At 40.5% G+C, this 23,485-nt stretch overlaps 1 protein-coding gene across 1 annotated transcript in view; it reads left to right on the forward strand.

The window, feature by feature from the left end:
- The window catches only part of SPICE1 (spindle and centriole associated protein 1), a 31,090-nt gene extending 9,708 nt beyond the window's left edge, over positions 1 to 21,382 (forward strand). The window contains exons 5-17 of the mRNA XM_069866714.1: positions 297 to 418; positions 2,399 to 2,499; positions 2,801 to 2,943; positions 3,179 to 3,319; positions 4,088 to 4,353; positions 8,539 to 8,670; positions 9,340 to 9,487; positions 11,844 to 12,068; positions 14,089 to 14,483; positions 17,010 to 17,181; positions 18,748 to 18,850; positions 19,183 to 19,270; positions 20,525 to 21,382. Of these exons, the coding sequence (XP_069722815.1) occupies positions 297 to 418; positions 2,399 to 2,499; positions 2,801 to 2,943; positions 3,179 to 3,319; positions 4,088 to 4,353; positions 8,539 to 8,670; positions 9,340 to 9,487; positions 11,844 to 12,068; positions 14,089 to 14,483; positions 17,010 to 17,181; positions 18,748 to 18,850; positions 19,183 to 19,270; positions 20,525 to 20,578 (2,090 nt within the window). The 3' untranslated portion in view covers positions 20,579 to 21,382. The remainder of the gene's footprint in view (positions 1 to 296; positions 419 to 2,398; positions 2,500 to 2,800; positions 2,944 to 3,178; positions 3,320 to 4,087; positions 4,354 to 8,538; positions 8,671 to 9,339; positions 9,488 to 11,843; positions 12,069 to 14,088; positions 14,484 to 17,009; positions 17,182 to 18,747; positions 18,851 to 19,182; positions 19,271 to 20,524) is intronic.
- The last annotated feature ends 2,103 nt before the right edge of the window (positions 21,383 to 23,485 follow it).

The raw sequence follows: 23,485 nt of genomic DNA on the forward strand, positions 1-23,485 counted from the left end.
GCAGGACTGGCTGTTTGTATGTGAAATGTTAAGCTTTGGTTCTTTTCTCTGTAGGCTAACGTTCTCTTTTGCTTATAAAGACTGTTTCATCTTGCATGCTTCTTCTGCACAAGTTTATTTACACAGGTGAGAAGGACAAAAGCCTATGGTTGGCCTTTGGCAGCTGTTTAAAGTGATGTACATCGCTGTGACCCTTTTTGTGGAAAGTGTGGAAGCTTGCTTTTCGGTACGAAGTCCTGTCACATAGTACAGACCGAGTCCTCTGTGTTCTTCCCTGTTTTGTCTGATTCCTCTAGGTTTCCCTAACGTAACAATGGCTCCTAACTGTGACCTAGAATCATCTCAAGGACCCATTGTACAAAAATGTGATCCTTCCACTCAGCTTTCCATCCTTAGTGAATCCGTCATGGATTCCCAGGTAATGTATGTTCTGTTCCGGGCATGTCTTGTGGCTTTTTCATTTGCACGAAATAAAAATATTCAAAGGTTGAGTTTCCAAGCAGACCTACACCTGTCTGTGTGTTGTATACCATGTTGATAACATACATAGAAAATGGTGTTAAATAGAGGCAAGTTTGTGAGACTCTTGGAATCATGATTTTTTGATTACTTAACCTTTGAATATGAGAAAGTTCTCATGTCTCTTAGAAGCTCTTTAATGTTAGCATGGTCTCCCTTTTAAATTTTGGAATCATCAGCAAGAGATCAAAGTAATTATACACTAAGAAAACGGCTCTTATGTCACTTAATGAATTGCTACATATCAAAATATGCCTCTGATTATCTATTTATATCTTCATATATGGGGATATAAACAGTTGGGCTTCAGTTTATTTCTGATAACATATATGTAAATGTACTCCAGTTAACTCAGCAGCACTGGTTAGTCCTGCATGTTTAACTTTTAATACTGCACATGCTTTTACAATCATTTAATTTGTCTAAAATATTTTAAAATTGCTTAAATTTATTTAAAATTTCATTTAGGTTGCTTTTGTGTTCTATTTTCTTTTCATAACATGAGTTGTACCAGGAATGCTCACTGTGGTTTGAGAATGGGCATATGACGCTCCTGGAAAGCAGCTCACTGATGAAGACCATAAGGGCTGTGGGAGTAGAAGTGATGGTGTCCTGTTCTCATGGTTCTCTAACCCTTTTTCCTACTATTTTGCACACATACCTGCAATTTGAGTTGCAGTACTGCTGTGTCGTGTGTTTTGATGCAGTAATTGTTTAGGAGTTTTTTAATATGAATCATAGAATCGTAAGGTCATTTGGTTGGAAAAGACCTTGGAGATCATCAAGTCCAACTGTACCTGTCCACTACTAAGATATATCCTTGAGCACATTGTCTGCCTAACGTTTAAACACCTCCAGCAATGGTGACTCAACCACCCCCCTGAGCAGCCTCTTCCAGTGCCTGAGAACTATTTTGGTGAAGAGATTTTTCCTGATGTCTAATGTGAACCTCCTCTGACCATTTTCTATCACTTGTTACATAGGAGAAGAGACCAGAACCCACCTTGCTACAACCTCCTTTCAGGCAGTTGTAGAGGGTAATAAGGTCTTCCCTCAGCCTTCTTTTCTCTAGGTTAAACAATCCCAGTCTCTCAGCCACCTCTCATAAACATGAAGAGTTAACTGTAGCATCTTTATAAGCTGTATCACTGGATGCATGCTGCAGGATAGGCTTAAATTTCTCAGATGCGTGTACTTACAGTTGCCTGTTTAGTTTCCATGAGATTTTATTTTCTCTATGTGCCTACAAAAATCATAGTTAAAGGATGTCTGGTGAAGCCTGCCCAGAAGTGCAGAAAACTGCTTGTTTGAAGAACCCTTATTCCCAGTTTGATTGCTCGAGTTTTGCTATGAGCGTGGTATGTAAGGTTGCATTTTGTTCTGGCTGCATTTTACACATAGAATGTAAATGCAGTTTTGCAGATCTCGTTGCAAGGTTGTTTAGCTTGTAATGTCAAATGGCTGAATTTTTAGAAATGTTATAATTATGTGGCTTTTTCCATCTTCTGCTCTATCTCTGTATTTGTTTTGGTGCAGTCTTTAAAGCTTTTGTATCCTACAGTGCATATGATCTTATTTAATATAAATTATCCAAATAAAGTATTGGATAATAAATGTATTGCTTGCTGTGTTGTTTTCAGAGGCAATTGTCAGTATTGGGGTTTCTTAGGTAGTAAAGCCCCTCAAAACCTCTTCCCACAGCAGGATGTGATTTTCTTTCTTTCTTTTTTAAATGTTGTTTTGGAGGTAGAGACTGAAACAAGTGGTTTTGATTTTTTTTCTTGAATAGATTTCAGAAAATTTATCTCTAACTTCTTCCTAAAGACAGATTGAAATTGCTCTGAAGCCCTTTTTGTTTTCTTTGTTGTCTCCTGGAAAGGCTCTCAATGAAGTAGAAGAGGAAGCATTATCAGATTGTCAGTCAGAAAATGGACAACATGACACTCCAAACTTCAAATCCAGCAAATCCAGTTCTGACAGGTCAGTACAAATATATCCATTCAGGTTTCCACCTTCTGGATACTGGAAACAGACAGAGTTAAAAGGTGTTGCATGGGTATAGTTAAGTTACTTTTTCTGTTTCCCCTCCCCTCCTACTTTCCTGATTTCATAATTCTAGGGAAGTTCCTTGTTGTGACTTTCAGACTAGGAATGAATGGGAGCAGGGAACTGGCCTGAGCAGTTACATGTATTTTAAAAAGCTCTTTCTAGACTATACAGATAATCTAGAATCACGCTATCATCCTATTAGAACTCACTGTTATGCTTGTTTTGGACGTAGGCTGCTTCGATTTTTGAGAGAAGAAAATTCCCATGTCAATTCTCATTTGTGGGCTGAAAAGGATATGAGAAAAGCTACCTTATCACAGGAATCAAACGTGCCTTTGACTCCAGCAACTGTTTCTCCATCATTGGATCAGTCAGGTTAGATTTGGCAAAATCACAGCCTCTGAAGGGTTGTTAGGCTTTTCATAGGATCCTGGCTGGAATTCCTTTCCTGAGTGGGGGTGAAAGACAGAGACTTGTTAATTTGACTGATGTGAATTTCTAGACTAAAAAGCCAGCTCTTCTAATAAAATTACTGTGTAACACATTACTATTGAGAACATACCTGAAATATTTCATGTGTGCATTTTTTTTTGTTTTGTGTTTAAATCAGCCCTCAATGCTACCAATGTAATCAAGAGAATCCATTCAAGACTTCAGAATGATGACAGTGAAGAGACTGTAGATGCCACTGGCACTGTGAGACTAGTGCTGAACCCGAACTCAAGGAAACAAAAGCAAATTGCAGTAACAAGTTTAGTACTTTTAAAAATAGCATACCTCCCTTTGACCAAGGTCCTTAATACCATAAGAAAATGTAGGTTGAAAGACATCTTCAGAAGTCATCACAGGTCTAACCCTAAACTTTAATTTGGAAGGGGCCTTGTCCATCTGAGTCTTGAGCATCTCTACAGACATTCCACAGCCACTTGTGTAGTGTATTCCCCTGTATTCTTCATGGTCATTGACAAAACAAAGTCCATAGGAATCTAGGAGCCATAAATATGGCCCTTTGATGCTGCCCATTAATCCTGCTAGCCATGGAGCTCTCTCCTGTACAGGCCTTTTCTGTTTCCGATGTACCTGTCTGTTCTGTGCTACACAGACTTACGATGCATTTCAGTCCCCATATTCTGCATGACTGACACTGGATACAAATTGTAACATGAAAGGATTCTTGTAAAAGAGTTGTTCACTAAATCTGAGACCTGAAAGCAGCTGGTATTTTTCACTGGCAAACTGTTTCCATGCTTTTTAACTGAGAAGGAGGGATGTATAAATAGGTATCTAAGGTAAAAGTACCAAACAGTCATACCTGAGGTGTTCTAGTGTGGCAACAGAAAATGGGTTTTGATGATCTGAACATAACTGGAATGACTGAGGGCGTTCTTTGATGATCCATTTCAGCTCAGGGCAAAAAGGGCCTCTACTTCGATTTACTTCAGTAAACAATATAATTTCACTGGTATTGCAAAGCTTTCTATATAAGCTGAAATTCCAATGACACTTTTTTTTCCATCAGTGAAAAGAAAACAAGCTACGCAGAACTCTGCGAGACAGGGGAGAGGTGATTCTCCAGGCAATTCAATCCCCATTGACCTTCAGAGGGACAGCAGGTCTGGCCTAGACATTCTCAACCGCATGATACATGACGTGGAGCATGAATTGGAGGAGTATGAGCGATGTACAGGTCGTGAGGTTCAAAAAACTGAAAGAAGTGAAGGCCTCGCTGGGTTTACCTTGTCCCTGGTAAACGCTCTCTGTCGTTTGATGCGCTACCTCAGAGAGGTGAGAAGGCTTCAAATTGCTTCGGTAGAGTGAATGAAAAAGGGTATAAAGTTACTTTACAAATGTGAACTTTGGTCTTTCCTGGCCTCTGAGCAGTTTACTTTGAAGTCTGATTATCATTGCTTATTATTTGGATTGCATGCGGTCGGGAGTTAAAACTTTGAGTTTGCTAGAAACAGATATCCCCAATGAAAAAGGAGGACTTGACTGCAATGAGAGTCTCAGTGAGTTTAGCAGAAAATACCAGTTAAAATTGTTTTACATTTGTGATTTAAATATGTTCAGACTTGTTGGCAGGGTATTAACCACAACCTTGTTTAGAAATTAATTTTCTTCTTTTGCCTCCCAAAGGCGATGTTATTATTCTTAGAGCAGTGAACCCAAATCCCCAGTTTTCTTCAAAGGATTCCTGAGCTCTCTTTTTCCATCCATACCAGCAACTTCACCTTAAGCAATAATGACCTGAAGTGGTCACTATAGCAGTGCGCAGGTGGGGATCAATGGAATTCCCTAAGGAAGACAAGCTGTAAGCTGTGTAGAACTCCTTTTTAAAAAAGAAAAAGTGTTTTTTATTTCATCTCTAACCCAGAGCTACTCAAGATATAGCAGTGGCTTATAGCGCTGTGTGAAATTAAACCAGATTATGGCAGTTCCTGCACTCTTAATAGATGCAGCAGAATACGTTATCTAACTCCCAATGCTCTGTTTCATAGCAAATGCAATGAATTCCTGATGAATGTGGAACTGTCCTATATTAGTTCCTCTTCATAGTGTTTAACAGTTGAGGGGAAAAAACCAAACTACCTTATTTTAATTTTTTTTCTGTCTGGATGTGTAACAACTTATTCCTTGTATTACCCTGAATTTAACCTATATGGAAGCAAATTCTTCTTTGATTAAGACCTGCATTGGAGGCAAATGTTAAATGATCAATTGAAGAGTGAAAAGCTACTTCCATCAGAACAGGCTGCCCAAAGAGATTGTGGAGTCTCCTCTGGAGATATTCAAAACCTGCATGGACATATTCCTGTGCAACCTGCTGTAGGTGAGCCTCATTTAGCAGGACTGGGTGTTCTCCAGATGTCTCTTCCAACCCCTGCCATTCTGTGATCAGAAGATGGGCTTTGTCTGAGAACAATTTATGTTTAATAAGAAGTTAAGAATGTTTGTTCTTTGTTAAAATTGTAGTACCAAAGGAAGGTATTAAATTTACTTCTTTTGCAGTTACAGGGGAGAATCTTCTGGTCTTCCAATAGAATGTTTTCAATTTATTGTGAAAACATCAAATTAATAGCATCAAATTCATGTTATAATTGCAGTTCTAACCTTATTTAGATTGTCTTTCATTTCTGTTCCACGGAAAGTAGTTATTCTTGACCCTCGGATTTCCTCCAAAACTACTCCAGATTTTCGTTTTCATTTTTTCCTCTTAGTAGCTACTTTCTCTTTATGAATGTGATATTCAGTGTATCATAAGAGCTTTCATCCTATTCAGACAGAAGGCCAAGGAGTCTGAATGTTTAAGGAGGCTACTTATTTTGAAAGATGTATGCTGACTCTTACTTGTGTTCCCAGTTTTTACTGAGCATCTTTATGATGTTGTTTATACTTTGATAGATATGTTATCATTCCTTCCTTCCTTCCTTCCAGGAGCTGATTGTTGCTTGCAGAATGGTGTACAACTTTTTTTAGATTTACTATCTAAATTAACGAGTAGGTCACTCAGGCTGCAAAATAGGGTTAATCAGAGTTGCTCGAGATAGTGTGCTTCCTTAATTTTCACTGACTTGCCCCTTTTTCATGGAGCTTTAATTAGAATTAGAATTTGAGAATTCACCAGGAAGCAGTGCGGCTTGTCTGAGTATTTCTGAAAACTTGGTCCCTGGGATGCTAGGAATAAATCAGGTGCTCGTGTTCATCGTCTGTTCTGCCTAGCCAGGAGAGTTAGCAAAGTTCCAATGCCTGAATTAAAGCCGGCCATGCATTTAAAGAAGTAAGTTTGCAGCAGATATTTTAAAAAAGCCTCTGTTTTCAGGTAAACAACCAAGCCTCAAGAGGTTTGGAAGTTTCTAGAAAGATTTCCTTCTTCTTCTGGGGAGAAAAATATATTTTCTAGTGTTGCTGCAGAAAAGCTGAATGCAGAAGAACTACCATCAAAGATGTTGCTTGGTTTATTCTCAAAAAAGGTAGGAAGGAAAACTTGAATTACTGAATCATTCTTGAAAGTTGTGTTAATAAGTGATGAAAAAATCAACTCCTACAAGAAGCAGCTAGTGAGTGCAGAAGAACTAGAGAGAAGGGGAAAAAGAAACTTCTGAAATGTTTGCCAAGCTGTACAAAATTCTTAAAGGGAAGTGAATAAACCTGACTTGATTCCTAAATGAATTTCAATGTTATCTGCAAAATGTTAGAATTATTTTCTTTCCCCATTCTACTAAGAATGCTGATTCTTTGCCAGATTCACAAGGCAGAAAGTTAGAGTATGCACACACTACATTAATCTGTGTTGCTATGTTCTCTGTCACTGCTTCTGCGTATCAATGTCAGACAAAGCTGATGAGATTAGGGACACGCCTGGCAATGGGCTAAAAACTTCTTTCAGGTTATAGCAGACCAAATCCTATCTGAAGGTAGGAATGGCTATATTCAGCTGTCAACCCTGACACTCTTCCCCAGCCATAAATGTAAGACACGTAGCTGTTTTGGAAGCTTTTCCTTAAAGTCTAGATTAACTGTGTAGGATGATTAGACACAATGGCTCATCCAGATGATCTAAGGCATTGGTAGGCTTCATCACTGCTCCCAGGATTAATGTTCTTATTTTGTGCTGTCCTTTCTTTCTAAAAAGATAGGACTGTTTATGCTCTTTCCATTTTCTGTGCTGGTCTGTTTCACTTGGATCAATGCAGAAAAGCTGTTCTCTCTAGGTGGAAGAGAACCAGAAAAAGGAGGTTTATCTGCCTGTGTTTGTGACTAGTGACAGTATCTGTGGCTTATTCTCCAAATTGTCTATTTATTCATTCACTTTATGTGGCTGCAGAGCAGTTGTCTTACCATTTCTTCCATGGGTGTTTTTCACTTCTGATCCTGGTGCCAGCAGAAAACAGTGTTTGGCAGGTTATGGGCAGCTCATACTCTGATTTTGTCTGTGCAGTGGAAAAGAACACCCCAATTTATTTTCAGAATTTCTTTTGTGCTTTGGAGATGGGATGTATTTCTTTTGTCTGGGAATTCCTTTGAGTAAGTGCAGGCAACCAGCTGGAGAAGGGCTCTATCTGCTAATGCTCATGTGTTTCTGACTTTGTAGCTGCTGCTCTTTTAGCTACAATGGTCCAAGAAGTGGCAATTGTGTATTCCAATTGCCCATTAAAGTTGGAAGGGACTCTTGTGTCAGGAAGCTCAGCTACTGCAGTGGTCTATCTTAAAATAATAGATGGATAATTCTGGCTTGAAGGAGAAGATCAAGTTTCCCTGGAGGTGTTCCAGGCCAGGTTGGATGGAGCTTTGGGCAGCCTGATCTAGGCAGGGGGGTTGGAACTAGATGATCTTTAAGGTCCCTTCTAAACCAAACTATTCTATGATTCTGTAATATCTGTCAAGGGCAAGAGGCTCTTCACTGTGAGGGCTTTTGCCTCTTGCTCAAGTAGATTACTTAACAAATAAACCTTTTTGTCTTCTTTAAAAAGCATAAAATATATTAAACCCTCTAGAACTTCTGTCTCTGAAGGAAAACATTAGAAAGCAACTAGCTTCCCCTTTCTTTAGGTAAATCTGTCCTCATTATTGAATTAAGGAAATGAAAGAATAGGCACAAGTAGCACAGGTTACTGACAAGCATGAGCACACCTGAAATTATTTGATTGCTGCATGAAGATTTAGTGACTGACAAAACGTTGTCTGTATGTGGAGATAATACTTGTAGTTACAGCCTGTAGAAGTTGCAAAGGCAAAAGAAGAAAGATTTTTAGAACTCTCTGTAGTGTTCTGGAGCAACAAAGAAGGAACAGTAAGCTCTGTGACAGTTCTCAAGCCATGAAAAATGGGTTTTGTCGTAAAAGTAATGAAGTCAATTTAGCAAAAATGGGGAAGTGCTGTTACAGTATTACGTGATATGGTCTCCTTCCTGTTTCCAAATATGAATCTGAATTGGTTATGGTAGGTTTTTTACTTTTTCTTCCTCTTTAGAGTGAAATGCAGCTGCGTGAGAAAGAGGTGATGAGACAGCACCACGAGCAGATGTTGAATGAACATAGAGAACTGATCGATGCTCTGACTGCAGAAATACTTCTAGTGAGGGAAGAAAGCACTGCTATAAAGGTACTGAGCCCCCATCCACCTGAGGATGTCTTGTTAGAATACTTAGTAGTGTTGCAAATGTGCACTGAGATACACTGTCATCTAGTCAGGAGATTTTAACAGTAATCAGGAAGAAAATGATAGAATTGAATGAGGGGTCTGAGAATGATAATAGCAGGCATAGAAGGAATAGAGTGATGTTTGGAAAGTCAACATTTTACCTTCCTGTATGATATATAACTTTAAAGCCTGAGAAAATGCTAGTTTCATTAAGCTGAGTTTTACCAGTCTAAAGGTTTAAACATCTGCTTCTGCACATCTATACTGTTAATACTGCTGGAGCAACAGAGTAGACTAGATATAATACCACATTTTTCCTTTTATCTGGTTTGCAAAGGAGACAGATTTGTTCAATGGTTACATTTGCAAATGAAGCAATAAGGCTGTGTTGGAGAGAAGTGGGGTGATAAGTTAGGATAAGAGAAAAATAAACAATTTCTTTAAGGCAGGAGAGAAAATAAACGAGAAACATGGAGACGCCAGTATTTAATACCTCACTGGGATCCCATGATTTCATGTCGTGGTATGAAGAGACCAAATTTCTTCTCAGAGCTGCCTGTGGTGTAATCTAATTCCTGTTGCTATAATACAGATTTCTGTATCTCTCTTTATTTTTCCTTCATCCTTTAGAAGAAGCTTCAGCAATATATGACGGTAACAGATGAACAGCTGATCTCTCTCACACAAGCATTTAAAGGCCTCCCTTTGGCAGAACCTAGAAGAGAACAAAGTCCAAACCATTTTGGAATTACAAGCAGCGGAGCAGTGAGTGGCCAAGGTGTGTGCATGCATGCTTGAAGGATGAAATGGGGATTTGTGGGTAGTTAATCCCTTTATTGAAAAATCTAATATTTTGGTATTAGTAGGTATTTAATAGATGTCTACTTGAATAAATACCTCTTGCGTCACCATGAATCTCACTTCTGGAAATTCATATGCCATGGGTTCTACTGTGAGCACAAGCAGTTTTCTACAAATTATTTTTAACACTGTTACGGATTGTTATCCATCCTCACTGTCATCCTTCTATCTGGTTCAGGACTTCAAGATGAACCTTTTAGCCAAGTCCTGGGCTTGAGCTTTAAGTGATCCTTAATATATTTTAATAAAATAAAAAGGGGAGAGAGTAGCCTTCCCCCATTAAGATGGCTCACAAAGGTAGGTTTATTCTGAGGGTACTTAAAAAGAAACCAAACCAAACCGAACTGAATCAGGATCCCGCCTTTCTGTTGCTGAGGCTGCCAGACAGCTTGAGATAGGTTCTGCCATAAGACACTGGAGGTCGCTGCTGACCAGAAACAGCGACTGCAGAGACCTGTTAACTGACCCAGTAGAAGTTCATTTCTTGCTGTTTGTACTCTTTTCAGAAGTGAGTGACCACTTGGGTGATGTATAACAGACACAGGCTGAGTTAAGCCAGTAGCATTGATGATCAAACCAAACATGATTCACCTTGTACTTTTTACAATCTTTCACAATGGAATTTTCTTGCAAGTGTTTCCCCCATTGAGTTGCTTAAATGCATTGGTTTTGCTGTTAAGATCAGTAACTCCTTGTGACTCGCAAGATTCCTTGGAGTTATTTCTATTCTTTAGCTAAATGTTGGTTTTGTGGACATTTTTGTGGTCAAAAACTCTCTTCCTGACCGTTTCTGTGTGGTTCTCAGGATAAAGCAGCATGTCAGATCCCTTTTTTGTGATTTACCTGGGCTTTATAAAATCAAACAAAAAAATCCTACCCCACAATATAAAACCCAAGCAATCAGAAAAGTATCCCTCAAAAACAAACAAGCAAACAACAATAAAAAAACACGAAAACAAAACAGAATGCACACACACACACACAAACCCAGGAACAACTGCCCAATCACCCTGAACTCTTAAACCTTCCTATTCAACAGTTCTGCAGAACTAGAATTTCCAAATCTTCTTTCCTTATTGGTTTCTTCTCTCAGGAAAACTTCCTGAGGGGAAAGCTTCTTAAAGTTACAAAAATACTTCCTCCTCCCCAAGAAGGAGATTTCTTGTACCATTAAGTCATCTGACTGGATACAAAATATTTGAGAGTTTTAGCAAAGAAAACATGTTTAAGTTAACATAGGACTATTCTAGAGAGGGGAAGAGTGATTAAGAGAGGAGCCATGTGAGGGGAAATTATAGTGGTAAAAAGCATGTGAGGAGGATGCTTTGGAAATGCAGTTCTGTGCAGTGAAACAGAACAGGATGATCTTTCTCGTTTCTTGCCAGGGTCATTGAATAGTGGGTGGCAGGTTTAAATTAAATCGTAGAATCTTAGAAACAATATTTTATGTAGTCGGTCTCTTCTGTCTCTCTGCCTTTGAAAGGTCCTTTTGTTTCTTGCATTTTTGGATCAGATATGTTCTGCTTAACTTCCCACTAACTTCTGTTCTGGGAACAAATGTTCTGAATACAATCATGAAGGGAGAATTCAAAGATAGCACTGATGCAGCAGTGGATATAAGCATGTTAAAATTGCTGTGGTCTCAGAGCTAGCTACAACGTTGACTTCATGCTTTTCATTTTGTGCCTCTCTGGTATATTTAAAATATATGGCAACACATACAAACTAGTTGTAGTTTAATACAGAAACATATCTTCGATTTTTTACTGAACAGATGTCTGATTTAAATTAAGTCATAAAAACATCATCAGAGAGCTCAAAAAAGCTTCAAATTGTTTTCTACTCCACCTGTGTTGCCATCAAATCGATAACACGGGGGCATTAAGACAAGTGGGTAGGTCTCCTCAAGACAATATTACCAAATGTACATCATTTAAATGCCTGTTCCTCACAAGTGATGTGTTTTGCATGGGCTACAAACAAACCTCTTGCTAGTATCCTGAAATTGTCAGGCTCTATGTCAGAGCTCTTCTTGCTTTTAAGGCCAGTAAAGGTTTGTGTTATGCTCCAGTAGGAGTTCTGTACCTGGGGAACAGAAACAAGTTAGGAGTGTGTGGGGAACGTACTGTAATCTGCCTTTTCAGATACCTGAACATAAGAGTTGTTACGGATTTTTTTCCCCTGTATTGTTATTGCAGTAAAACTAGTTTTTATTTCCTTTTGTTTGTCTGTTTGTTTCTTAACTTTTATCCTTGCTTTGTCTTTTTCTTTAGAAAAACCTGATTTGAACTATTCTGAGCTCAGGACTGATGCAGGCAACAGGGAAAATATGCCGAAATTCCCACAGGAAGAACTTCCTTTCAAGTTTCCCCTGAGGCCAGGTGCCTCAGGTGGTATGGGATCTGGTAGAAGCTTGCCAGCTCACGTCTTCCAGCCAGCTGTGCTGTTATCACCACCTCGCCAAAAGAGCAGTCAGGAATTGTCTCCCCACCAGCACAGTGAGTCTCTCTGCCTGTAGTAGATTTGAGAGTCTGTGTAGCGTATTATTACTATTTCAATCTTGCACTACCTTTGGAGATGTATTTTCTATGGAATATTTTTAATCTGTATGCTTAGACACATTGGCCCTGTAGCTGGAATAGCCTACTTCTGTACCCAAATATGCGTTTCTTTTCTTTCTGTGCCTTTTGCTAGATTTCCTTTAGACTTTGTCTTCTACCGTTCTCAGTCTACTGTCTGCAGTCCTGTCAGTGGCAATTCAGACTGGCATTTTTATTTTGGATTAATTTTGATTGTCACTTCTGCATGATTTGCTGTAGCTCTTTGTCTGTGACATATAGCACATCATCTCAGATTTCTGTCTGCTGATGATGTAATCAGGCACCATCACCTTTAATGGTGGGACCACTGCAGACTGGAAATTCAATGCCTCAGCAGCCCATGCTGCAGACAAACCAGGATGTCTGTAGGCTGCGTACTCTTACTTTGAGCCAATCTTCCCAGCAGAGCTTTTCTTGAAAGCTCTGGGACCAGGTTTGCATTGCTTTTCACAGGAAGTGGCTGAAGAAATTTTGGGTGAAGTTATGTGGTGCCAGATAACCAGATTAACTCAGTCTTGTGTCAGTATCTATAGGCTTCAGGAGTTTTGCAGGTCTGTAGCTCAGTTCTGGTTGTTGAGAGGAAGAAAGTCCATTGGGGTGATTAGGGGAAGTATTTCTCATTTAAACTTTATGAAGTGAGTAGAAAGGTGGACCCTTTGTGACTCCTAAAATTAGCTGTTCCCTGCTGCAACTGTCTGTAACCACATGCATCTTACTGAATGTGTTAGGCTCCTGTAACCCTCTGTTTTGAGAGGCAGATTAAGGCAAAGTAGTGGGGTTTTGTGCCTCCCCTCCTCCATTTTTCTTCCCCCTTTCATGTGTGTTACACTGTAAGTCTTTTCCAAGTCAGAAAATTCACCCAAAAGTCCTTCTGCTTTGAGGAGTTGGCAGGACAACTGGAAGCTTATTGCCTAGTTCAAGCTTTTGGTGGTCGCCTGTGCTGCAAGGAGGCACATAATAAATCAAGAGGAAGTGAAATAAAGGTGGCTTTCAGCAAAGAACAGCATCTGGCTTCAGTCCCCTTGAGAACTGTCAGATGTTGTCTGTCATTTGAAATAAAAATGTAAAACTGTGTTCCTAGACTTCACTATAATTCAGCTATGTGAGAAATGTATTGTTACTCTTTTAAAACCAGTAAGCGTGCTAAATTGTTCACCAAACGTTAAATTTCTAGAATGTTTCTTCCTGAAAAAAATATTCATAAGCCAGATTTACGTGTAAATTTGTAAATGTCATGCTATGTTAGAGGCAAAAGCTTAAAGTTTGGGAAGGAATGGGCTCCTTACTGTACAAAGCACGGAAAATCTGATTTTGAGAACAAAATTCAACTTGGACTTAACATGTAGGAGCTCACAGTGCAGTAACATATTTTTTGGTGATGAGTTTGGTGTGTTATTGGTTTGCTAATTTCTGGCCACAGAAAACACCTCACTACTACTGCTGGCTAGAGTGCTTCCTTTCTGGGGGGACCGAGTACCTAATTTATTATTATGCCAAAAGTCTTGTATTGTTTTGTTTTGTTATCCTAAAAGTTTTGTTACCAACCCAATATAAATATCAGAACTAAAACACGAACTTGTAGTGTATTGGAAAACGGGGGACTATCTCAGAAGTTACTTTTGATGTATCAGCTAAGAAATTCAAAATAATTTTTCTTCCCTCTGGCTTCTACCTTAATCTCTAATTAAATCATGTAAATTTAAGACTATTTGCAATAGAAAATATTAAACCTTGTGAGTTCTTGCAGCAGGTTCTTGCATACAGTGATCTTGATGAGTGACATAAAACCATTCAGGCTACATGTTACAATTCAAGTTCCTGTTTGATTATTACTACCCTGATGCAATAAAGTCACTGTTAGTTTTGCTGATAAAGATCACATCTCTTTCCTTACTGTTCCTTTATTTCTTGTTTGTAGTGTTTACAGCCATTTCTCACTCTCCTGAAAACATCGAAAGAGAACCCTGCAAGGAAAGGAGCTCACCTTCCTCCCTGAGAACACAGAGCACAGCTGAGGAAAACTGTCTCATCTCTCAAAGGCAACCAATTTCTGCCACAGACAAAGACCTGGAGAGTTCCCACATGAAAATCAGTCTGTCCTGCCCAGGTGATACCGGAAAAAACAGCAGAACTGAAGAGTTATTTCAAAGTGGTGATCTGCTGGGACAGATAGCTGAGCTCACACGGCAGAATGCTCTAATTAAAGCTCAACTGAGCAAATTCAGAGACTTTTCTGAAGGCACAAGTGACTGCCTACATCAGCCAAGCTCAATACAAAATGCCAGTCCTACTCCAGACTCTTCACAAGGACAGGTAAAACTTTAACAGAAAAGGAAGGCTGGGTTCCCTTTCTGCTGATCTGCTTTCCCATAGCTTACTGATCCTTTCGGGCTGTTTCCTTCCTGATGTCAGTTGTTTTAAGGAAAAGAGTAGCAAAACAATATTCTTTTCATTAATTTTCTTGGAGACTTTGATTTTATTGCTCCCTAAGGAGCTCAACAATAGATTCTCATTTTGGGGATATGTTGTATATGAGTGCTGAAAAGTGCGCAGCACATTTATCAGCTTAGGCTAAGGCTATGCTGCAAAGAGAGAGGTATGATTGCAACCTGATCAGGTGTACCTCTTGTAGCTTGGATAAAATTAACAGTGAAAGATCTGCACCAACTGATAGGTTCTTACCAAGCTCTGTAAAATACTTATTTAAATCCATGCCATACATTCTCTTCTGCTACTATGACCCAAAAGCCGTTAGGTTAAAGTGGGTGCAAGAACATCCCTTTCAAATTCTTGATTATAGTGTAGCTGGGTATTCCTTGTCAGTCTGTTATGTGGTGAAAATCCCAACATTTTTGGGAAAGAGAGAAATTGAAGGCTTCAGTTCACATAGAAAATCTTTCATCTGCAACTAAGCAGCTGTTCAGTGATGCCCCAGTGAGTAGAGTTAACATCACAGAAATGCCTCATCTCCGCCCTTGCTGCTATCACAGAATCACAGAATCACAGAATAACCAGGTTGGAAGAGACCCACCGGATCACCGAGTCCAACCGTTCCTACCAAACACTAAACCATATCCCTCAGCACCTCGTCCACCCGTGCCTTAAACACCTCCAGGGAAGGTGACTCAACCACTTCCCTGGGCAGCCTCTGCCAGTGCCCAATGACTCTTTCTGTAAAGAATTTTTTCCTAACGTCTAGCCTAAACCTCCCCTGGCGGAGCTTGAGGCCATTCCCTCTTGTCCTGTCCCCTGTCACTTGGGAGAAGAGGCCAGCACCCTCCTCTCTACAACCTCCTTTCAGGTAGTTGTAGAGAGCAATGAGGTCACCCCTCAGCCTCCTCTTCTCCAGGCTAAACAACCCCAGCTCTCTCAGCCGCTCCTCATAAGGCCTGTTCTCCAGCCCTTTCACCAGCTTTGTTGCTCTTCCCTGGATTCGCTCCAGAGCCTCAACATCCTTCTTGTGGTGAGGGGCCCAGAACTAAACACAGTATTCGAGGAGCGGTCTCACCAGTGCCGAGTACAGAGGGAGGATAACCTCCCTGGACCTGCTGGTCACGCCGTTTCTGATACAAGCCAAGATGCCATTGGCCTTCTTGGCCACCTGGGCACACTGCTGGCTCCTATTCAGTCGCTGTCAACCAACACCCCCAGGTCCCTCTCCTCCAGGCAGCTTTCTAGACAGACTTCTCCCAGTCTGTAGCACTGCACAGGGTTGTTGTGCCCCAAGTGCAGGACCCGGCCTTTGGCCTTGTTAAACCTCATGCCATTGGACTCAGCCCAGCGGTCCAGCCTGTTCAGATCCCTTTGCAGAGCCTCCTGACCCTCCAGCAGATCGACACTTCCACCCAGCTTAGTGTCGTCCGCAAACTTGCTAAGGGTGCACTCGATGCCTTCATCCAGGTCATTGATAAAGACATTGAACAGGGCTGGACCCAGCACTGAGCCCTGGGGAACCCCACTTGTCACTGGCCTCCAGCCGGCCAGTTTTCCACCCAGGAGAGTGTGCGCCTGTCCAGCCCAGAGGCTGACAGTTTCTGAAGCAGAACGCTGTGAGAAACTGTGTCAAATGCTTTGCTGAAGTCCAGGAAGACCACATCCACAGCCTTTCCCTCATCCAGTAGCCGGGTCACTTTGTCATAGAAGGCGATCAGGTTAGTCTGGCAAGACCTGCCTTTTGTGAACCCATGTTGACTGGGCCTGATCACCCGGTTCTCTTGCATCACTTTTGTTCCATCACAGCAGCTGAATTACTTTTCAGTTAAACATCATAAAGATTTTAAATTTTCTCATGTAAATGTAGGCTGAGTGTTGTCACTTTCCACATTATATTGTGTTGTGTAGTGTTCAGTCGTTAAGTTTTAAAAGATGGTGCAAACTTTTCTAAATGTTTCTGTGGAAGCAGTTACTAGAGGGGGAGGGGAAGAGGTCAAAGTGGATGAAAACCTGCTTTAAATATGAATTCCAGGATACTTCTGCTAGAAATATGCTTTTGGTTCCCCACACCATCGTGAATGTATGTCTCTCTGATAAAATATTTTCCTAATTATGGTTAACTGCTGGATGCTTCAGAGGTTTCTTTTCTTTTTTTTTAATAATGCAGACAATGGCCGTGTTTATCCTATTTGTTTAAAAAGTTGTTGTGTTTTGTCAGTTAAGAATCTAAATATGGGACAGTGAAAGGGACAAAATCACATTTTTCACAGGAGGTGCTATGTAATTGTGTTTACCTTCAGTTTGGAAATTAAATGCATAAAAGTACTGGAAATCTATTACATGTGCTACTTGAAAGTGCAAATGATAAGTTTTTAATTGCAAGTAATTATCCAATTATCCAAGCAGACTCATCTGGAGGTATCAAAGAGCTTGGAGGAAAGAATAGCAGAGCTGAATCGTCAGAGTACAGAAGCGCGTGATAAACTGTTGCAGCTGATAGACCAGCAGAAATTGGCTGCTGCTGATACAGTCGCTCCAAGGACATCTCCTGTTGTGCCCCCATCCCTAAATTATAGTGGTAAGTATCTAACTGCTGGAGAAACAGAAAGTAGCAAGACAATGTTTTTCCTCTTTTGGGACTTCTCTGTCTTTTATGTGATTGAATTAGCAGTTGTGGTCAGCAGTACGCTTGATGTAAATGACTGCGACCTACAAGTACTCCTTACTTCAGACAGCTGAAAATATATCAACTAAAATTCTCCTACAGTTAGGTTCCTAGTAATTAATCTGCTGCAACTATCATGTGTCGTGATAAATCTTTTCTTTGTTATGTCCTTGTCTGCAGAACCGTTCTGCTACATAATCACTGATAAGCAGAACTGGGCTTTTTAATTCGTCCTCTCTGCTGGAGAATCTTGTATAAAAAGACTAAGCTCTTACATTAGGCTTCTAGAAATCACAGCAGAATGGTTAACCAATTCTAAACCACCTTTTGTCCTTTGGTTGCTTTTTCTATCAGCCTGCCTTGCTGAGTTACTGTCAGTGATAATACAAAGAAGTAACTGAATCTTCCAGCCACCTGAAGAGATAAAGAAGTGAAGGGGATATTCTTATAAAATTATAGAATGGCTTGGGTTGGAAGGGGCCTTAAAGGTCATCCAGTTCCAACCCCCCTGCCATGGGCAGGGACACCTCCCTGCAGACCAGGCTGCTAAAGGCCCCATCCAACCTGGCCTTGAACAAACACCTCCAGGGATGGGGCAGCCACAGCTTCCCTGGGAAACCTGTACCAGTGCCTCACCACCCTCATCATGAAGAATTTCTTCCTAATGTCTAATATAAATCTCCCCCTTCCAATGTAAAGCCATTCCTCCTTGTCCTGTCACTCCATGCCCTTGTAAAAAGTCCCTCCCAGCTTTCCTGTAGCCCCTTCAGATACTGGAGGCTGCTATAAGGTCTCCCCAGAGCCACCTTCTAATTCTTTATTCTTGCTGATTCAAAGTCCATACACTAGCTGCTGTGTGTAATTATGAACAAAATACTCTGCAGTGGGTGAGGGCAGCTTTGTCTTTACATGGAGTCATTGCATTTACTGGCAGAACTGCACATAAGCATACACATTTGCTTTATCAAAAGCATCTGCCCTTTCCCCCTTCCTAAACCACAGAGGATGTATAAAGGGAAGGACTTGAGGGAGAGAGGAAGGAGGGGGAGGAGAGACCACGTGTGCGTGCATATGCATGCAGGTGCATATGCAGTGACTCATGCAGTGGGATCGTAACGCTTTTAAGACTTCTATGGCTGTTGTAACATAAATGCAGCAACCAAAATGAAATCTTAGAGGAACAAAGTAGAGAAATAAGAAGTCTCTAAGCGTCTGATTGTCAAAACCCAGGTTTGTCTGTGGAAATATCATTCTATATCTGTGCCCGTTGTCCGTAGTTGCTTTGAGTGTCTGCTTTCGGTATCTGTCATTTTCAGAGAGTGTTGAAGGAGTTGAGGTTTAGCCTGATGTTTTCCAACTGGTCTGTATATTCTATGCAGTTGTGAAGAGTTATGTGATGCTCCTCTAAAAATGAGAAAACGAAATTAATGTTGCGCAATTTTGCTGTGTTCTCATCAGAATCTGTTGTTTATTGCCTAGAAAATGCAAGAAGGACAATTGAAGTGTCAATTCCCATGGCAGTTGCTACAGACAGCTCCAAAGAAGACAGTGTTTCCCCTAGCAGTGTGACCAGTATAAGAAGGTAAAAGTTAACTCTTTACTATTTCATTTTTTGTAGTGTCTTGATTGCCCGTGCAGCAGAATTTGAACACAAAGGAAAAATTGCCATGTTTTTCTTTGGCCTTGTGGACTCTTCCTGACTTCATCACACAACTGTCTGGAACTGGGACAAAGGTTGAATAGCTTTTTCACAGATTCTATGCTTTTTACTTAAAATACCTGCAATGTGATGTAAGACAGATCATGTGGGTTGCTGAAGACTATTGATGATGGGTCCTAACTCGGGATCCAAGACATGATTCTAGGAGTCATTTCCATTTTTCACTTTGTCAATCTCATTTTGAATGTCTATAGGTCTGTAGGTGACTCTAGTAAATCTTCTTCACCCCCAAGTGACACATCAGAAAGTGTGAAATTAGTTCCTGTCTGCCAAAGGTCAAAGGTAAGACTGAAAATCTTCAGCCAGCTGTGTCGTATAAGCAAAAATCAAGACATTTAAAGAAGGGAAATAAAACTTAGTCATACTTTAAATCTACTGAAGCTAGAGGCTGCACCTTGAATACTGTGTTCAGTTTTGGGCCCCTCGCTATAAGAAAGGTCCTGGCACATGTCCAGAGAAGAGCAACGAGGCTGGTGAAGGGGATGGAGAAAAGTCCTATGAAGAGCGGCTAAGGGAACTGGGATTGTTTAGCCTGGAGGAGGCTAAGGGGAGCCATTATTGCTGTCTACAACTACCTAAAAGGAGGTTAGTTGTAAAGAGGTGGGTGTCGGCCTCTTCTCCTAAATGACAGGTGATAGGACAAGAGGGAATGGCCTTAAGTTGCTTCAGGGGAAGTTGAGATTGGACGTTAGGAAAAATTTCTTCACAGAAAGGGTTATCAGGCACTAGCAGAAGCTGTCCAGGGAGGTGGTTGAGTTACTGTCCCTGGAGGTGTTTAAAAGGAGGGTAGATGAGATGCTTGGGGATTAGTAGCGGATTCTGGATAGCCGGTAAGGGAAGGCCTGAGTGGTAGCGACAGAGCTGGTATTTACAAGTGAATAATCCTGTAACTACATTTTCTGCTGTGGCCTCTTCATGTGCTGGAGCTGGGTACCTGTAGCAGTGTTTCACTGATGGCTCCAGAGACTTTCAGGTAACTATTATGATGTACTGATGGAGCCACACATAAGAGGCGAGCGAGCTCTCACCTAGCTGTTGCAGAAGTCAGTTGCTGAAGGATGAGTAAATTCAAATGCAAAGAAAAATCACCAGTCTAGATTTCTGATTCCTTATGTGCAGCGAGACTACAGTGAGATGCTTTCTTGAGAAATTCCAAGCAGTAGTACAGTCTGGTAAACCAGTCGTAGATCTGTTTGTATGCTTGAAAGCAGCCGTGATCAAGGTATCGATACCATCTTTCTAATGTCCAAAATAACCTATGTTAGAAGTGATAAAGAGAAACAAAGTCAGAGTCCAAGACTTCCTATCCTGGCAGCGGTTTTTATCGCCAGAAGGGAAATTTGGAATACTTAAGGAAGATGTGGCTTAAACTGGATGTCTAAAGTAGGTAGTGTGATAGCCTCCATGGTGCTGATGGCAGACAATCGCTATGTATTGGTGAACTGCAAGATAGCAGCCCTACACAAGCCAGCACTAACTAGTGAATCTGTGGGAAATATATGATGTATGATTTTCAATTGGTTTCTTCGTTTGCAGGTGGAAAAGCAAAAAGAAGGTGGCTGGTTTGCATTGTCAACGCACATTACATAAAGGAAGCTGTGCTGAAATGTATTTTATTAAATCTTTTTTATGAATCACAGATCACAATGGCCTTGTTCTCCATGGTACAGTTTGACTCTAAAGTGCTTTCATGTCAGTGTCATTAATGTAGAAAAGATCCATATGCTTATTGTATTTGTGCCATACAGAACACTCCAAGAATGAATTTCTAAACTGGCTACGCTGCTGTGATGTTGCCTGGCTTCACTGAATGCATCTTTTGCACGATGGTGCACCAAGGCTGCTGCAGCAATACAAACGAGCATTCGGTATCTGTGTTGGATATGCTGAAGACTGGAGGTTGTAGCAAATGCACCTGAAACCTTCTTGAGAACATATTTGCACAAGATATGGAAAAATCAAGAAAAGCTGACATGAGGCATAGTTCTTATGGTCAAAAGCAGTCTAGAGATTAGGGAGCTAGTCTGTTCCTGATGGGTAAGAATTTGCATCAGAAATAATTTGTTCCTTCTGTGGTTTACCATTGCTCCCAAAAGTTGTGTTTTCTGTGCAGTTAACACATCGGGGATTGCATCTGGACTTGAGGATTGATTTCATTTAATATTTTATTAGTAAATATAAAATGACTACTTAAAGTTGAAATCAAAATCTATATTTGCTATATACTAAAGAATGCTCTCTTTGTTACAATAGGAAACTGTACAATTGTATTAAACTGCTTTGTTATGTGTCTATATAATACTCTAATGGCCATGCTTTTATATAGTTTTTATTTAACTTTTCTAAGTAGCCATTGTTTTATTATTAACAATAAAATCCAGGACTGTGAGGAAATGCTTATATGTCTGTTCCTTACAATGTAGGTAATCTGGACAAAAATCTTTATAATGGAAGCATGAAAAATGAAAAAAATCTGCAAGTCTGAGGAAGAAAATATCTGCAAGTGTCAAAACCAGATTTTGAGTAAAGTTGTTTTTAATATTTTTCCTTTCTTAACTGTTAAGTTTGCCCCTAAAGATATTGATGGGGTGGGTCATTAAAAGAGGCCAGCCAATATCCTTGCAATCATTTCAGTTTTAGGAGAATGAAGAAAACATGCTTCTTTTCCTTTCTTCCCCCCTCCCTTTTTTTTTTAAGAGAAGGCATTTCTTTTAAGCAGATTTAGAAAATGAAAAAAAAAGGGATCCAGAAGAGGACCTGTCAAATATTCATCAACATTTCTGCAATTTTATTTTCCCCATGTTAACTTTGGGAAGTGAAGAAGGCTGTAGTCCTGAGTTTTGTGAAGTCATAGTTAAAATTGCTTGGAAGAGCACCCCAACTGAGGCAGAGGTAGGAATGCCAAAGCTGGGATGATCAACGTAACTGTAGTGCCCACGCTGTGCTTCTGACTTCCTCTGAGCTAGTTGTTATAAATGCTTTGTAATATATGAGACTTCCTTAGGAATACAGGATTGGAATTAATCTTTTGAGTCATCATCTGGTTTCCTTAACAAGGAAGCTTCTCTATCAAGTAACTACTTGTTTATAAGTTAAACCATCTAGCTGTGTTCTAGTCTTAAAAACACTGAGTGAGATGAGAAATGCTGCTGGTTTTCCTTCGCATTGTTAGAGCTGAGTCTTTTTGAGATCACGAGGACTCAGGTTTAGGGAGACTGCAGGTCCTGCCTCGGAGTCGGGTCTAGTGAGGGACCAGTTGACCTGTGAAACAGTGTCTGTGGTGCAGAGCACCCAGCTGGTGGCCATCTGAAGCAGTGGGACTATGCAGAGCTCCAGCCTGGCTTCCAAAAGCCACAAAACAGCGTGTTCAAACTAGTGACTCTTCTCTCTCAGCACGGCTGACCAGCCCAGGCGCCACCTTGCACTGATGTGGCCAGTCTGGTGCCAGAGCTCTCTTTCAACACGGGCTTAGTGCTCTGTGCTCATCTTGGAAGGCAGGGACGTGTTCATGGGTGTCTCTGGTCACCCTCCCACCCATTCCTCCACATCCTGAGACTGGGAGTAGGCAGCCTTCTAGGGGACAGGCTGGGATCACGTGGATTTCATGGCTAAAAAGAGCTGCAGCTGGGATGCAGTGGGAGTGTGTTTGCCTGAACTCCATAGGCAAGTATAAAGCTGAAAGCAGTTGCTGGGACACTGTGTTACTGCTTGGGTCGGTTTTTTTGCCTGTTCTAGACCAAGCAACAAACTGCAGCTGTCACCAGCAGTAGCACATCCAATTTTTCATATCAGATGAAGGAGAAAGTTTTAGGACATCATTTGATCTTTGTTTTTTCTGTTGTGTTAAATCACAGAAAGGCCGGTATTACCTAGTCCCAGTGCTCTCAGTGCAGTATGTTCTGTTGCCAAAGGTTTTCTGATTGTGCATAATGAACAATTTACTGCTTTGCTTCCTTGTTTTCCAGGCCTTTCATGGTCTTCCTTCGTGTCTTAAATGTCAGCAGAAGGACATTTGGTAAGCACAGTATCAAAGAGCAGGTACAAAGAAGAACTGCAGCCTTTTTTTTCTCTCATCCTCCTCTTTTATCAGGTGTACCATGTAGGAATTTATTTGAAAATGTTTCTCTTGGGCACAAGGCAAAGTTTCCTGTACATATTTTGATTACAAAATTCTAAACTAAAAACCTCATTGCAAATAGCAGTTTCATTTTAGTGTTGGAAATGGGAAATCTCTAGGTTGTTTTCTTGGGTTTATGATTGTTTCCTCTTTCATAGTAATCTGTACAGTGTGGTGCCTCGTTTGGGTTTTATTTTGGTTTTGAAATATTAAATAATCTGAAAATTCTGTAGGTCTGATATTATTGTTTCACATGAAGGTTTAGGAGGACATGCGAAGTCCGTGAGCACTTTTTGGAACAGAAGGGTCCAAATGGGAGTGTTTCCTCTGAAATCTTTAGCTATTCAGAATTACCAATTCTCTTCAGAAGGCAATCTGAC

This window comes from Phaenicophaeus curvirostris, chromosome 1 (assembly GCF_032191515.1).
Source record: "Phaenicophaeus curvirostris isolate KB17595 chromosome 1, BPBGC_Pcur_1.0, whole genome shotgun sequence".
Classification (NCBI taxonomy): domain Eukaryota; kingdom Metazoa; phylum Chordata; class Aves; order Cuculiformes; family Cuculidae; genus Phaenicophaeus; species Phaenicophaeus curvirostris.